The sequence below is a fragment of the Schistocerca piceifrons genome, chromosome 6 (assembly GCF_021461385.2).
Source record: "Schistocerca piceifrons isolate TAMUIC-IGC-003096 chromosome 6, iqSchPice1.1, whole genome shotgun sequence".
In the NCBI taxonomy this organism is placed as follows: domain Eukaryota; kingdom Metazoa; phylum Arthropoda; class Insecta; order Orthoptera; family Acrididae; genus Schistocerca; species Schistocerca piceifrons.
Window position 1 is genome coordinate 472,468,683 of NC_060143.1, and position 16,190 is coordinate 472,484,872.

The 16,190-nt window shown below is 37.3% G+C and overlaps 1 protein-coding gene across 2 annotated transcripts in view; it reads left to right on the forward strand.

Moving 5' to 3' along the window:
* Positions 1-16,190, forward strand: part of LOC124803036 (little elongation complex subunit 2-like) — a 243,312-nt gene that overhangs the window by 79,827 nt on the left and 147,295 nt on the right. For both annotated transcript variants that reach the window (XM_047264150.1, XM_047264151.1), the window contains one exon: positions 7,664-7,795. In XM_047264150.1, the coding sequence (XP_047120106.1) occupies positions 7,664-7,795 (132 nt within the window). The remainder of the gene's footprint in view (positions 1-7,663; positions 7,796-16,190) is intronic.

Below are 16,190 nucleotides of genomic sequence, written 5' to 3' on the forward strand. Positions count from 1 at the left end.
ATAGTAGTGAAAAGTAGACTGCTTTGGCAATCTTCATTCGCTTATGATGTATGGTATTATATTTTGGGGTAACTCTTCCCATTCTCAAAGTATATTTTTGGCCCATAAGCTGGCGGTTTGGGGAATAAATGGTGTAAGCTTGTGAACATCTTGTCGACCCGTGTTCATTAGTGTGGGTGTTCTGACATTGGCCTCTCAATATATATACATTCTTTGCTGTCATATCTTGTTGCTAATATCAGCGTATTCCCAAAAATTAGCAGTTTTCACTCAGTTAATACTAGGCAGAAATCCAATCTGCATTTGGAACCCACTTCCTAGACTCTTGTGCAGAAAGGTGTGCAGTTTACTGCTGCATCAATTTTTATTAAGGTACCACAAGAATTCAAAAATTTTAGCAGTAATCCACGCACTTTCAAATCAAAACTGAAGAGTTTTCTCATGGGTCACACCTTCTGTTTTTTGAGGAGTTCCTTGAAAAATTAAGCTGATTCCTGTGTTGCATTGTTGACTGCATTTACATCAACTTGTGGTTTGTCTTTTATTGGGTTCATAAATATTTTATTTTATCTCTTATTTTATGTTGGTATTTCATGTACTGACATGTTCCATGAACTTGGAGATTTGCTCACCAATTTGGTCCCCTGGAACTAGATGTGTAAAATTAAAACATAAAATAAAAACAACAACGAGGACTAGATTTGAACTATTCTTGCATACAAGATATGACTGTGGTGTTGTTTTTGTCCCAAGTGTACAAGCCACTCAATTAAGACACTATAAAATGGCTGAAACAAGAAAGCACTGAAAGTTCTTTTACAGAGAAGGTTAGTCTGCCTTCATACTAGAAGGAGGAAGGTATTGATGGTCTGCCTTCATACTACAATGCGGAAGTTAACGATCTTGGATGCTGTGCATTTTGCAAGAAGTGTGGGGGATTCCACACAAGAAAGCACAATCTGGAACTGCTTCAAGAAAGTTTGCTTTCATCAGATACTTACAGATGATGTCATGCCAGAGAATAAAAGATTTGTTGCTGAACAGTGGCAGCAAATATTGCGATTAGAAGAGAGCAGTGACTACTTCAGCTTCAAAGCATATGTTGAATGGTGGTGTTGCTGCCTTCTGTCTGTCCATGACAATTTATTAAGTCTTGCAGGAACAGATGACAGAAAACAAGAATAAAGGGAAGATGGGATGAACTAAAACCTTTGCCAGTTTGTACAATATCAAAAGCTATTGAAGCAATAGACACAGTTAAGCGTTAGTGTTGAGTTTTGAAGTTGACAAATAAGTGGTGAACATATTAACTAAGATGGACAAAACAATATTAAAAATAGGGTAAAATAAACAGCTATTGATATGTTTATGAAGCATCTGCGAAGTCAGGGCTGGATTCAGTATAATTAAGCTAAAATGAATGATAGATTAATAGTTGGTTAAAATGACAATCCCTATTCAGGTACCAAGTGTGATGTCCCGAACATGTTTTCGAAGGGTGCATTTTGAATTACAGTTTGTTGACATAACATGTCGGGAAGTGTGGCATTAAGAGATCACATATTTCCCAAATATGGTATCCACAATTCTGCATTTTCACTGATGAGAAAATCAAATCATTATCAAATTAGTGTCCCCCTCCCTACCACCACCACCACCACCACCACCACCACCACTGCACACTGTGATCGTCAAAATATGTGTTCCCTTCAAAAATGTGCTAACAAGACACCACTGAACAAGTATAGCAGAGAACATTAGCAAAATTTCTTTAATTGATTTTATAATAATTCCTTAAGACACAATGCTACCAATAGTAGCGCATTTGGGTGACAAATGTAAAAACTTCATCCTACATCATGATTTACACTGATAAGCCAGATCACTGTGACCACTTACTTAATAACTTGTCTGTCTGTCTTTGTAACAAAATACATAACTGATTCTGCATATCAGGGATCCAACAGTTTATTGGTAGGTTTATGGAGGTATGTGGCATCACTTGTCCATGCACAGGCCATGTAATTCGCTTAAATTATATTCTGCTTATTTGCATACGCGGTGATGGCACCCAATCGTGACCCAGATTCTAACGGTTTGGCGACAAGAGAAGCAGTGCAAAACTGGATTGTGCACTTTCCTTTTCTCTTATTACAACTGACTTACTTGAAACGTTCAGCTGATCCTCTTCTGTGGATACGTGGCTACGTCGATCTCCACAACTTCTTCTCCGAAGAAATAATGCTGGTTAGAGGGATTAAAAAAAACTCTCTCTCTCTCTCTCTCTCTCTCTCTCTCTCTCTCTCTCTCTCTCTCTCTGCTCTTGAAATAACTAGGTGCTCTCATAATACTTTCAGTTCTGTTCTGGTATATTTCCATTTCCACAAGTCTCACATAAGTATATAAATTCTTGCAAGTCAATTGCTTCTTTAACCATCAGATACAATTAAGTATATTTACAATGTGGTGAGTTTAATAACCACCAGAAATTCAAAGACAGTTCTTGCTTCTAGCAAGTCTAACACCTGAATTAAGAGTCTCTAGTCAAATCATATTTCATTTGTTCCTAACAACTACAATCATTACACCAACAAGGAATAACGCGTGCGTGCTCCTTGTACATCACATACAGCTTCTATGGCACAAGTGGCGAACACTTGTCTGCACCGATCGACCTCCACGATTCCAGTATTCTCCTGATACACGTCCATCCTGCACACACAAAAACCGTTGGCGTGGTAGACACATCTCCACTCTCCCACATTCATACTTAAAATATCGAGTATTCGAGATGGTGGAAGACCAAGTGTCTCTAGAATTTACCCCAAAATTCTCTAGGCACTACATATCCCTCCCCTTAGCTCCAACACGCGGTATTTTATACATATTCATTATGTACATTAATGTCTCCCATAATGCTAATTCACTTTTTAATCAGTGTACATTATATTTCTTTTAGTAATCATGTACTTAATATCTAGCTCTTCTTTCTTTGTTTTGAGAATAACTATCTGAGCATTTCACCTACTATTGGAGTTAGTACTTTTGTGTCTAGGAACCGTGCGGACAACATTCTTGATTTCCAATCACAAACTCCAGGTGTCATAGACACTTAATTATAATTTTCTTTATTCTACTTCTCTGTACTGCTTTTTCTTTAGTACATATTAGTTTACTTATCTACCATAGCTTGTAGTCTGGAGGAACTCTGGGAAAATGAGAGCGTTCTTTCTGACACTCATAAACATAAAACTTAACAATGCTAGTGGAATAGAGAATCCAAATTTACCAGAATAATCTCTACAAAATTTTGTGACTTTTGTTACAATACTGTCCTTTCCCCTCTAGGAACATTACCTATACCTTAACATACGAGCTGATCGTATGAGTACCCTTTCTCCTTCTGTTTTGGCAGGTATGCCCCTTTTTAATTCCTATTTTCCTATGGTGCAGGTCAATCCCCTCCTTGGTGCCCCTGTCCGCGCAGTATAGGTCAGCCTTTCTTAGGTCCGCCTACCTGCTCTTTTATATCCAATACATGCTGGGTGCGCCCTCCTTATCTTTCCTGAGTAGGTCTCATGGTTCATTACCCTCGTTTACATCTTTATGTACACTAAAATTAAATATTGTCTGGAAACTAAATCTGTTTCGCACTTAACACTCACTTCTTAATACTTCATTTAATCCCCTAGAGTCCTCCATTACGCTTCCACTCCTAGGCTTCCATTATGCACCACATATATATTATTCAATATATCATATATTTACTTATGCTATACTTGTCCCACTATCCTACAAATCGTCAGAACAATGTTCGACTGACATTCCTGAATAATTATCACAATTAGTTCCTCCCTGGCTTATGCTAATTAGTTTCTCCTTGGCTTATGCTAATTAGTTTCTCCTTGGCTTTTGCTCTCCTTAACTACTCACACTTCCTTCTTATGTATCCCTAATGTGGAATTATCATAGTATTTATATCCTTATGTACATATGTGATATAGAATCGTCATTGTTCTTATACATATATTTCCTATATATCCATATTAATAAATACCTACATGATAGTTTTCTCAAGTAACTAGGCGATGTAGAACCATCACAATAAACAGCCATGTGTGCATATTTCTCTATGTGCACATTCTTTCCCCCTACAACACTTGATGGTTCTTACATAAATTTTATCTGTACTTTCATTGTTTGCGTCTTCGTGTTTCATCGTGTGTATGCGTAAGTGTGTCTGTGTATCCTGATTCTTCGGCCTACTTATATGAAATAAGTTGAAGGTTATTGGAAACCACAGAAAATAAGGAGGACTTTAGCAACAGAAGTATATGAATATGTAAAGAGGGAAAGATAGACCGGTACTCAGATGAGAAGTAAGAAAGGAAAAAGTAGAAAAGGTTGCTAAGATTGAAGAAGAGAAAGAAGATAGCCCCAAAGACAGGAAACCCTTCCCATCCCCCTTCCCCAAGATCCCTACTTCGCTGGTACTTTAGTGAGAAGCCGGAGGAGGTATGGTGTTAAACGTCTCCTACAGAATGGAAATTCTCACCTTCACCTTTGAAGTCGCCAAAGAAAAATCTTAGCAACTCGTATGGAACGGCAAATGGTGAAGAATCAGTTACACTTGTCTATGAGGATTGTCTGAAAGATGTGGTGTGTATTTGGTGTTAGTTATGCTTGTACTTACCACCAACGTCTTCCAAAACTAATACAAACACTCCCCTTTTCATCACATTTCATAAAAGGTATAAAATGTTCTATAAAAATAGAAAATTATACACTACAATCAAATAGTTGTTCAGTTAATCACTTTACACTATATTTCATACACACATAAAATACTCTGTTCAGTTTATGTCGTCTAGACATCACTCGGTTTAACTAGTATCATCATGTTATACCTTTCACTCAAATAATATTTTATTTGTTTCATTTCATGACTAGAGATCACTGTTCATCTGTGATTCTCTTTTAAGTTTTCTACTTTACTGTCATATCCGATTTTCTATGTACTAAAATTATAGGATAGTTTAAGAATTCAAGAATAGATTACAGAATAGTTCAATTGAAGGAAATTTGGTGCAGGAAAAAATAGCACAGAAGAAACATTTAAAACAACTAGGATCTGACGGTCATCACTCTGCCCATTAACACAGAACATTAACGTCCCTGGGAGACAGAAATTTGGTGCAGGAAAAAATAGCACAGAAGAAACATCTAAAACAACTAGGATCTGACGGTCATCACTCTGCCCATTAACACAGAACGTTAACGTCCCTGGGAGACAGATGTGACTGCCCGGATCCCATGGATCTGAAATTAACCTCACTTGAGCAATTGCAAACCAGTACTTCTCGTTAAATTTTGTGTGAAAGTCTCCCCATAGCAAAACAATCACCTCTTTACTAGGTAACACAATATCAGGTAGAGTTATTCTGTTCTCTGCTCTATCCTGGATAAGTTTGAATTCTTTCCATAAATTATCTATGCCTCTCTTAGTATCATTAAGTTCGGAAGATAAAATTGGAGACACATTGTCGGAGGTTACTCTCGCGGCAACTTTTCTGTCTATCATCTCTTCTACCTGTTCATCCAGATTACTGATATTTATTATGTCTGAAGTGGCTAGTTTCTCTTTAAAATTTCTTTCTACATTATCAACTTAAATAGTGTGTTAACGCCTGCAATTTGCGATTGGACTATTGGTAATAATTTATCCTGTTTCTCAACACTCTCCTTTAAGGTGCGTAATCTATGTTTACAGCATCAAACGTAACCTTACAGCCACTTTGAAATGATCCTAGTTTTTTGCTCAATTCAGACTCTACGCTATTACATTCATGTTCAATATCAAATTCTAGTTTATTTGCCAAATCCTAAAATTGGTTACTCTGTGTCTGACTAAAGTCAGTGAACGGCTGATTGACGTGACTACTTGAAGAGCTAGTTAATTCATCCTTCAAATCTATTTTAAGATTTTCCACTTTTAGTGGTTAAAATGTCAAATTCAGTCTTCAGATTTCCCATGCCTTCACACAACTGGCTAAATTCCTTATTTTGTTTGTCTACTTTTGTACTTAACAATCATAAAGCTTTATTCTGAATGTCCAATTTATTATTTACTTGAGTATTCACTGTGTCTATTTCTCTACTTGAATTAGCCCTCTGTGCATCAAGCTTTTCACTTTAAGTGGCACTTCGTGCTTCTTGTTTTTCACTTAAACTCACACTCAGTTCATTTCTCAAAGAAGCATTTTGAGCATTTGACTCTGTTTTCTGGTCATCTAATTTAACATTCAACTCTTTTCTTAAAGAAGCAATTAGAGCGTTTACAGCTGCTGAATCTGCGTGCTGGGCTTCAATTAAATTCACTATTTCAGACATGACTGGCATTTCCCTAGTCACTTTAATAGCTGTGGCTGGTTCTGCTAGTTGCTGTTTGTGATCCATGTTCTTTCTAGTTTTAGATCTAGTGATAATTAAAAAAACACACCTCTGAGCATAATAACTATACTAACAGTCTATTATTGAACAGTGTCCTTAACTTTACATTCGAATAATTATTGTCTTTTGCTCACCCGGTGTAGAGTCTTAGGCTGCGTTAGTGAACAGGTGTGGAATCGGCGCTGGTGAACAGCATGGGTGCCGGCAGCGTCAAAGGTTAGTTTCAGCATCGGTGTCGGTGAACAGATTTGTAGTCAGCACCAGTGAGCAGCAGTTGGTATCAACTGCTGGTTACTGCATCCATGCCCCCGCGATCTGTATGAGGGCTGCTTACTCTCCACACTGGATCCTTGTTGTTGAATGGATCTTGTCGTAACTCTTCTTAGTCTAAACAGTTGAGATTTTCCTTACTTCTTCTTTTTGTCTGGTATTCATCCACTTTCACCCACTTTGCCGTTTATGCAGAATCCAACTCTGCGAAACAATTTCTCCGAACCCTATGTTCTGTGAAGAGTCGTGGATGTGCAACCATTTAGCACCTAGTGGTAGTTTCACTGTCCTTCTACATCTTTCCGTAGATACTCATGACAGTAGCATGTGAACATTCGACCAGCTTTGCCGTTTTCAAGATACTCGTTGATAGGCTCTGTGTAATAATAATCTGCCCTTTGTCAAAGTCATTTTTCTCGTTGGATTTCCCCGTTTGTGCCCATATCTTCACTAGGATGATCCCCCATCCATGTCTGTTCCACTTGCGTACTTTGTTACCGAATCATGTGGCTGCAGCCCCAGCAGGCGGCATCCAATGTCGTTGTGGGCAGTGGTCATAATGTTTTGGCTGTTCAGTGTATATATTTTCTGGAAGGCAGATTTTCGGGGCGAGAAATTGAGGAAAAAGGAATGCTGCACCCAGCACAGATTTAGAAACATTTAATCTGAAGTGCCTCAGTCATTGCTTGTCTCTTTTCTTCTAGTGAATTACATTTGCACTCCTCTATGAGTTACCCCTCTCACACATAATTCTAAATGACTTTTCATTTCTCTTGTGACAGCACCTTAAATTTTTATGTCATCTTCATTTTAACTAGAGAAGTTCTACCAAAGTGCATAAAACTTTTTGTGAGTTAATTTAGTGTCTATGTGAGCCTTTCTGTTGTGTGTAGTTAGCGCATATATGAGATATATATCTAAGAAATTATCATTTTTGCCACAGACATTGCACCAGCAGGTGTTACAAGAAAGACCTATGTTTTACAAATATGTTGAGAACATATGGCCTACACATCAAAAGAGATGCAAGAATATACATCCAGAAATAAAGAAGTATGTGGATACAGTATGGAAGGTAATGTTCATTTTATATTTTAAATTGAGAGTGTATGCATTAACATTTAGTTACTTTGAATGCTGTGCCAGACTGTTGTGCCTAAGTGTGTATTCTCCCGATATTTGTTTTCTTCAGCCTTAGATATTTCGAATTGTTAATATCATTTTAGTATATGTAGTACAAACTTTCTTTCTTTCTTTGTTTCTTTTGTGTTTCTGTCTTATTGTTGTAAATTCAGTTCTGATGATTCTGTTTCTATACATTTTTGAAATCCACCCTCTTTTGAGCTTATCCTCCATTATTCTCTATGTATTATCATTGATTCTTTAATGATATTAATTTCTTTCTTGAATCTGAAATTGTTGCTCTCTATTGTAGGTAATCTGTAATAGCCCACGTTCTTCTATTGTAATGTATTTTATGTTACACCAATTTGTTATATGTATGTCCCCGCCATAGCTCGAGAACACCTAAAACAATTTCATCTAAACAAGATGCACATACAAGGAAGTCCCCAACAAAAACAGATAGCACAGAATAAGCTCAATTTTAAAATATGGATATCTTTGCGAGTTCAGAAGTTAATGAAATTAAAGACAATAGAATCTGAAGATATGATAGAGACAATTACGACCACAGTCATAAAAAAATAGGCATTGTTTGAAAACGGTATGTCCTTCCTTATTCATGTGCAATTAGTACCGTCACCCAAAACAGAAGTTAACCTATTGTTGTACGTTCTATGCTTATTTGTCACCAATATATAAATAGGAGTTTCAGTGAAGTGAAGTGATTAAAGTAGAGAGGAGTGGAACAGTATGTGCACTGGACAAGGGCAAAAAGATTTTTTTTTTTTTTTTTTTTTACTCGCTCTGCAGCAGGCAAAAGCCACAGTGTTCTCAGTATCCAGATCATTCCCACAAGCTGTTGTCCACTCCTCCCTAGCCTTTATGCTTTCACAGAGCACCTGCTTTTGTCATAATTTCGCGAAGTTAATTTATTCTGACTTGCGGTTGGAAACTCTGGAGTGCTTGGAGTGATTAAAACTGAACGTGTTGCACATATGGCTTACTGTACAGGAAGATATGGCTTACTGTATAGGAAGAAATATTGTCATAGTAAAACACTTTTAACACCCTTAGGCCGTGTCCTAAGTGAGCAACAGAAGCGAGTGACAGCTCGCGGCAGCTTCAGGCAACAAAACACAACCGCAGGTGTAGTTACGGAAGTGTCCTATGTGAGCGGTTTCTGTGTCGCTGCATGTCTCCCCCTGCAACTTGCGATGTTTGAATTCAAATGTGTTTGAATCTTGTCACTGCAGCATGCGCGACACAGAGTGACAGCCATGTGTCTTCTTGGCAAAGCAGTGGAGCAGACACGACGGCAGCTGTGAATTACTTAACATCTGATTTTAAGAAAACAATTCAGTGAAAAAATTTGATTCTTCCGCAACCTATAGCTTGATAACCTTAAATGATAAAGGTCAGAATTTATTTTCGTTATTCATCATGGTTATGTTGCTGCACGAAATTGAGTACATGGCTCCACGAAATTTTTAAGAATTTGTAGAGATAAAATCACATTGTGTAGACTTTCCATATAGTTCATTTAAGGCCATACATTATTGCGTATGAAATGTAACCAATATATCTAAATTGTATTTAAAGTTGAGGCCGGAATGATCTCTCTTTTCATTCTTGAAATATTGGTTGTTATATCCGCGGATGAGTCGCTCGCGGCGCTTCTGAACCTTTCCTACGCTTTGGGAATCAAGTGGTCGTAAAAATCATCATATGGCATAAAAGGTTCAAGATATCGAAATGATGAATTTTGGGAATGACAGCACGCAGAAAGGACTATTTTATCATATGATTAACACTCGGTACGTTTTTGTAAACACATGAACAGAGTGAAAACAAGATTCCCTATAACTTACACCATGAGGTATTGTCCAAATTTTCATAGCCAAACAAAGGGAGAGAAACAGGTAAACGGGGTATCAAAGTGACCAGCATGAGGTCTAGTTTGGCATGAAAATATTTAACTTCTTGAAAGTAATCAGGGTAATGAACAAAAACTTTATTAATAAGCTGAGGAAAAATTGAAATATTTCACGAAAAGCTGCTGTAAATGAAGTTTCAAAAATGTCATCTGTTCAAGACCTAGCTATTTTGCACTTAAAGAGATACATTGGTGTGGTATTTGAATGTCAAAAAGACTTCCTTCGAATCAAGTACGTTAGGAAGGCAAACGAGGGGTCGGTAAGAGCATGCTTTCCGAATAATACTTGAAGTTCAAAAATGGAGGAAATCAGTCAGATATTTTATGAAATGATTTGTGTAAAAGAAATAAGTGGATCGGAGAACCGTTCCATGTGCCTTTGTATGATGCTCAAAATCATGAACAGAAAATGAGGTGCACCAAACATTTCCCTAATATTTTTTATGCCATACTTTTAGACAGATCATTACACAAAACGTTTGACTTTCTTTTCAAAAATTTTGTAAGCTTTACTTTTACAGACTATTTAGAGTAATTGAAATGCTTGGTCTTAACACTGACTGCTGATGGATTGCGTTCGCAACATCAAATATCTGTAAAATTTCATAGTTCATTGTAATTTATTAGGAATTAAATGTGTGTGATATACTGGGATAGGTGTGAAGATCAAGTTCTTTGGGAAGACCTTAAAAATATACGTAGCGATGCAGTGTAAACGGTGTACATAAAACATAGTACACAGAATCATAACTGAGTCAGTAAAAATATTAGAATGGCAGGGAATCGAACCCAGAACCTTTTCCTTACATGTAATTATTAACTGTATACGCTACCCCTACACGACAGCTAGCTACTGTCTAGTGGTATCAATCTGTGCGCTTATGTTAGTACTTAGCGTAGTCAGTCATGTAATAGTCATTCCTCCGCATTTATTGGCTGTTAAAAGTGCTTGATCATGTAAAATAGAAAAAAAAATAAGAATAAGAAAGAAAAGAAAAAACATTCATATGTAATTTATTGATGAGATAGTCGAATGCTCCTCTGCTCATTCACGTGTATTCGAAGAACTTGTCTGGTGATCTTTGTAGTTGACGATACTTATGAAATTCTCCATGGAGATTCCTCCCTTTGTAAATTTCATGCATAGCATTCCTTTTCACTTTATTTTATTAAGTAAACCTAACTCTGTAGCCTTACTCTCCAGCTACAGTAATGTACACGTTAAGGACGCCGTTTTATAGAAACAGCTGATTGGTGCGAACAGCCATCTTGTAGCGTGACATGGTCGCTCGCACACAGGACACCCAAGGTTTTCGGTCGATGTTGCTGCTTGTCGCTGGAGTGTCGCGTATCCAGAAGTGTCTCGCTTCTGTCGCTCATGTAGGACATGGTCTTAGTTGTCAGAGTTGGCGTATAAAAGTCGTAACATGTAAGCGTAACTCTTGAGTGGCTCATTGAGTGCAGTGGCACGTTGGAAGATATCGGAATCATTTTCAGGATGCATGCACGTGTGTGAGAATGAAGAGGCTGACATATTAAAATAATTGAAACCAAGCTACATACATTAGTGTTTAAACCATTGTTTTTGGGTTTGCAAGACTGTTTGGAGATAATCGTGGTGACATTTAACCCCTAGAGATGGGGCTGATAGTAGGAAAGGGGGACACTTAGCGCATAACTTTGAATACTTCTAGTAATTTCAACCATATTTGGTACAGGTATATATCTGAAAAAGAAAATTACTTGAGGCAAGGGCATCCGCAGCACACCTGAGAATGGAAATAGAAGCTTGTGACATAGAGGGATAACTCGTATCGACAGTTTTATGTTACTTGCTCAAGAGTGGGTTTACTCTAAAATTTGTTTATTCTTGTTCCTGGAGGGGAAACTGAAAATATTGCATATCATCAAGTCTCGTGTTAATTTAATATTTCAATGCATTTTTAAAAGATTTTGTTTTATAATTTATGTGCTATAGTTTTAAGTTTAAAAATGCAAATGAAAATAGTTTGTTTATTTTCTGTACATAAATTTAATTCATTTTCCTATCTACTGGCCAATGCTGGATAATCAGCTAGTTCTGATGTAAGTTACAATATAATGAAAAGGCTTCAGCTGCCAGAGACTGGTCACATGTGTGTGTGTGTGTGTGTGTGTGGGGGGGGGGGGGGTGTGGGTGTGGGTGTGTGTGGGTGGGAGGGGGGGGGGGGGCATGTGTGTGCGTGTGCATGTTGTCCATTTTTGACAAAGGCCTCGTTGGCCGAAAGCTAACATTCCGACTGTATTTTTGGTGTGCCTTTCTGCGACTCAGCAGATCCGCTATATGGTGAGTAGCAATTATGCTTTTCATTATATTGCTACATTCCAACCTGGATTTTCCATTGTCTGTTGTAAGTTACAAAGATAAGATTAAATTCTGATCTTAAATGAAGACCTTTGTTGAAAATTGAAAATACTTGTAATTTAGACTAATATAAATTCAAGGACAGTAACAAATAAACATTTCCAATAAAGCTTTCAGTAGGTTAGTTGTGGTAAAAAGAAAAGGTGCTAATTTCAGCATCAGTGTCTTAAATGAAAGCGTCTTGCACTTTGTCAAATAATTGAAATTTTGAATTGTCACTAAGCAAGTGTTCAACAAAATAATTCCACTAAAAACAAGTTTTATAAACTTGGTGAAATCCGATATCAGAGTAGCAGAGATTTCTTTGTACTAGAACAAAGTAAATCTCTTTGGGCTTTGATGTAAAGTTTGAATGACCTACAGAATTTTGAAAAGTTTTGGCAATGGACGTAGCAAATACATGATTGTCACACATACTGTGGTGGGGCCACAGTGGCAGACCGTTGTGGCTCCAAGGATGGACATGGTTCAGATGTGTTGCTACTTATTGAATCTTGTTTTGTTTATGTGTCTGTCTGCAACTGAAACTATCTGTTACACAGTGTTAATGTGTGACTACTCTTACTTCATCCGTTGTATGTATTCCATGTAGTACTTTCCAATTTTTCATAGTTTTATGTTGTACATGGAGTATAGGTGTAGTGATATTTAACTGCTTTAAAAATAACTTAGAAATGCTAATACAGCAGAGTCCTGCTAATATGAACCCCGGTAATGTGAAAATTTGGATAATCTGAACATGCAAAATGTTTGTCTAAGTATGGAAAACTGTGTGGAAAACTGCTGTACGTACACACCATTTTAATTTACACAGTACAGTAGACATGTATTAGAAAAATTGGCAAGAAAACATTAGGTTTAAACAATGCATAACAATGAAAGAAAAGCGGACATTTTATCCCTACTTTCTAGATGACAAAACCTCAGTCATTGTTTTTTGGTGTAATGAAGACAGTCTGTTATATGACGCATAGTTGCGTCATCATCTTATAAACATCAAATCAGTAGGTGTAGCAGTGGGCTATTGCTCCAGATAACGTAGCGTGAAGTCAAGGGCTTCTGCTGCATCATTGTGTGGCACCATCTCTTCGTTGTCGCTTTCAGGCTCATTGTCACTTCCGTCACAGCAGTCCACTTCTTCCTGGTCTTGAATCACAGCAGCAACTAAATCAGCATCAGTAAGGTTCTCCACACATGCCTCATCCACTACCATCCACTCATCTACGTCTCTTCACTAGCTTCTTCACATCCAGGGGATTGTCTGTACCATTTGTAGTAGATTTTCCTCTTCATTTTCAACTAGATTGTCCTAAAATTCAAAAGATGTCCACAGTTTTCTCCACGATTTTCTCAGAGTATTTTCTGCAATATTCTGCCATGCCTCAGCAGCCTGATAAACAACATCCTTCACGTTGGTCTTTTTTATTTTGTCCACTAAAGGAATGCTATCATCTTGGGTCAGCATTCTTAAAAATTGTTTTCTGTAAATCAGTTTTAATTTTTTGCAGTACGCCCTGGTCCTTCGGCTGTAGAAGTGGTGTAACATTCGGTGACAAAAACTTTACCAAAATTTCTCCATCACTTAATTCCTCAGTGCTGGGGTGAGATGGCACATTATCAATCAAAAGGACTGCACGGGGAGACAAATGATTTTCCTTAGAAAACTGTTGAACAGAGGGAACAAACTGGCCGTGAAACTATTCTTTGAACAGCTTACCATCCATCCGTTCTTTTTTCTGGTTACGATAATGTACGAGCAGGGACTTCAAGTTGCAGTTTTTTAAAGCTCTGGGCCTAGCAGATTTGCCGCTCAGCATTAAAGGCAGCTTGTGATTACTAGCAGTGTTGCTGCATGCTAATAAAGTCACATGATCTTTGCACATTTTAAAACCAGGAATTTGGTCTTGTGCTTTTGATGCCTGGCTTATTGTTGACAATGCCTTAAAATTATGGCCAGTCTCGTCAGCATTATAAATTTATCATTTCTTCAAACTCACCCAAGTATTCCTGTGCTGCATCATGGTCAGAAGAAAGCTTCTCTCAAGTAATTGTCAGCTGATGAATTCCATGGCGTTTTTTGAATCTGTCCAATTTGCATTAAAAGACTCATCACCATTCATTAACTTGTTCAGGTAAACAGCCTTCTCCTGAACCAGTGCTCCACTCAAAGGAGTTCGCCTTTCTCTTTCCTGGATAAATGAAAGGAAAAGAGTTTCATCTACTTTATCGTACTGGGACGGTTTCGAAGTCTGTCGAATTTCGAGCGTTTTTCTCAAAGACATTGCACAGGACTGTTCAAGCTTCATTTGGTTCCTCTTCCAATCATAAATGGTTGCTTTACCAACACCCAGTTCCTTTGCCAGTTTAGACATTCTCACCATTGTCTATCCGCTTCAAAGCATTCAGTTTTTCTTTGAGAGTTAACGTTGCATGTTTCCATTTACTCAAGATGAAAATACATACGCCACTACACCTGAACAAATACAATACAACTGTTACATGTGCCAGTGATCGATAAGTAACATAACCAAGCGCTTTGCGAGCCACTGATCTCAGACACTACAAAGGTCTCAACAGTGCTCAACCCCAAGGGCAGGGAGTGAGAGGGAGCCATTGCTCCCACACTTGTTCCCATTTGTTACCATGGTGTACCTACTTATTTGCTTGGTATACTTCATTCTAGAAACTCATCACCATAATTCCGACTAAACCGAACAAATCGGTAATCCGAACAAGATCCGGTCCCAATTAGTTCAGATGAATGGGACTCTACTGTACTACTTAAGAGAAAGCCCAGAAGTAGACAAAATACATTTGTTGTTAACAAATGTGAATACAACAAGTTAAACAATATTGTATTGCTATTAATCTGGACAAATAGCTCATGACAGTTCACGCACTACAAAATTAGCATTTATTGTTTCTGCTTATTAAATTACAGCGTACTTGGAACAGTTGCTAAACAGGAAACACTATTGCAATAGTCAATTGCTATATATTACAAGAATTACTTTACAAAAATCACCTACCTGTTCAAGGTGTTTTTTAGTTTCTTCAGTGCGTTTGGAAATCAAGAATATTTTGCTGAAAAAATGAATTTTAATGGTGTAATTATAACATCAAACAGTTGGTTCTAATATTGTGTAAGAAAGAAAATATGTAAGAGGAAAGGAAATTTTAAAGGTCCAAGAGGTTTGATTTTGGGTCGTTATTTTCAATTTTTAAATGACCTTTTTGACAAAGAACAAATAGATTCAGTCCCTTCTTCTAACTGTTATAGTCCACCCACATGAGCTCAAAAACATTTCAGATTGTCTCATTGTCCCTGTATTTGCATTCAGATCTAAAACACATTGTGGTTTCTACATTTTTTATTACTTCTTTTTCTTTATCAGTCTTTAACATCTCAAGCATTTCTGTTGTGTTAGTTAGTGCACATTTAGACATCTCCTTTGTTGCAGCACTTTGTGGAAAATATCATACCATTGGACATAAAGTGGACCCTTAGTTCCAGTATCTTGTGAAGTTTTGGCGTATTGCGCTTTTTCCTGCAAGCAGTACCACATGCAACTGTTACATAATCGTAGTGTGTGTCCAGATTCCAAATAGATCGTCCTGTGTGTTTGCCCTGTGTTTTATATTTTTTCCTTCATATTGTGGAACAGACCTGTTGTTTTGCATATTTTTATACACATGAAAATTTTAGATATAGACAGGCCAACATACACAACACAAAAGGTTTTGTTCCAATCTTATTTATTTTGGGTGAAATAAATAGTTTTAACAATAATTGCAATATGACAACAATAGGCTTTCATGAGTCCAGAGCTTATCATACAGTCGAAGTGCACTATGGAGTACAATGATAGATTTTGTTGACTATATTCCTTACTTAGAATAGTCTCCTCAGGTTCTGGCAGAATTGTGTAGTGGAACATTCTCAAAATTAATACAAAACACTATGAAGCCTAATTCACTAAAACTTGTTTGTGATAGTACAGAGCTGGA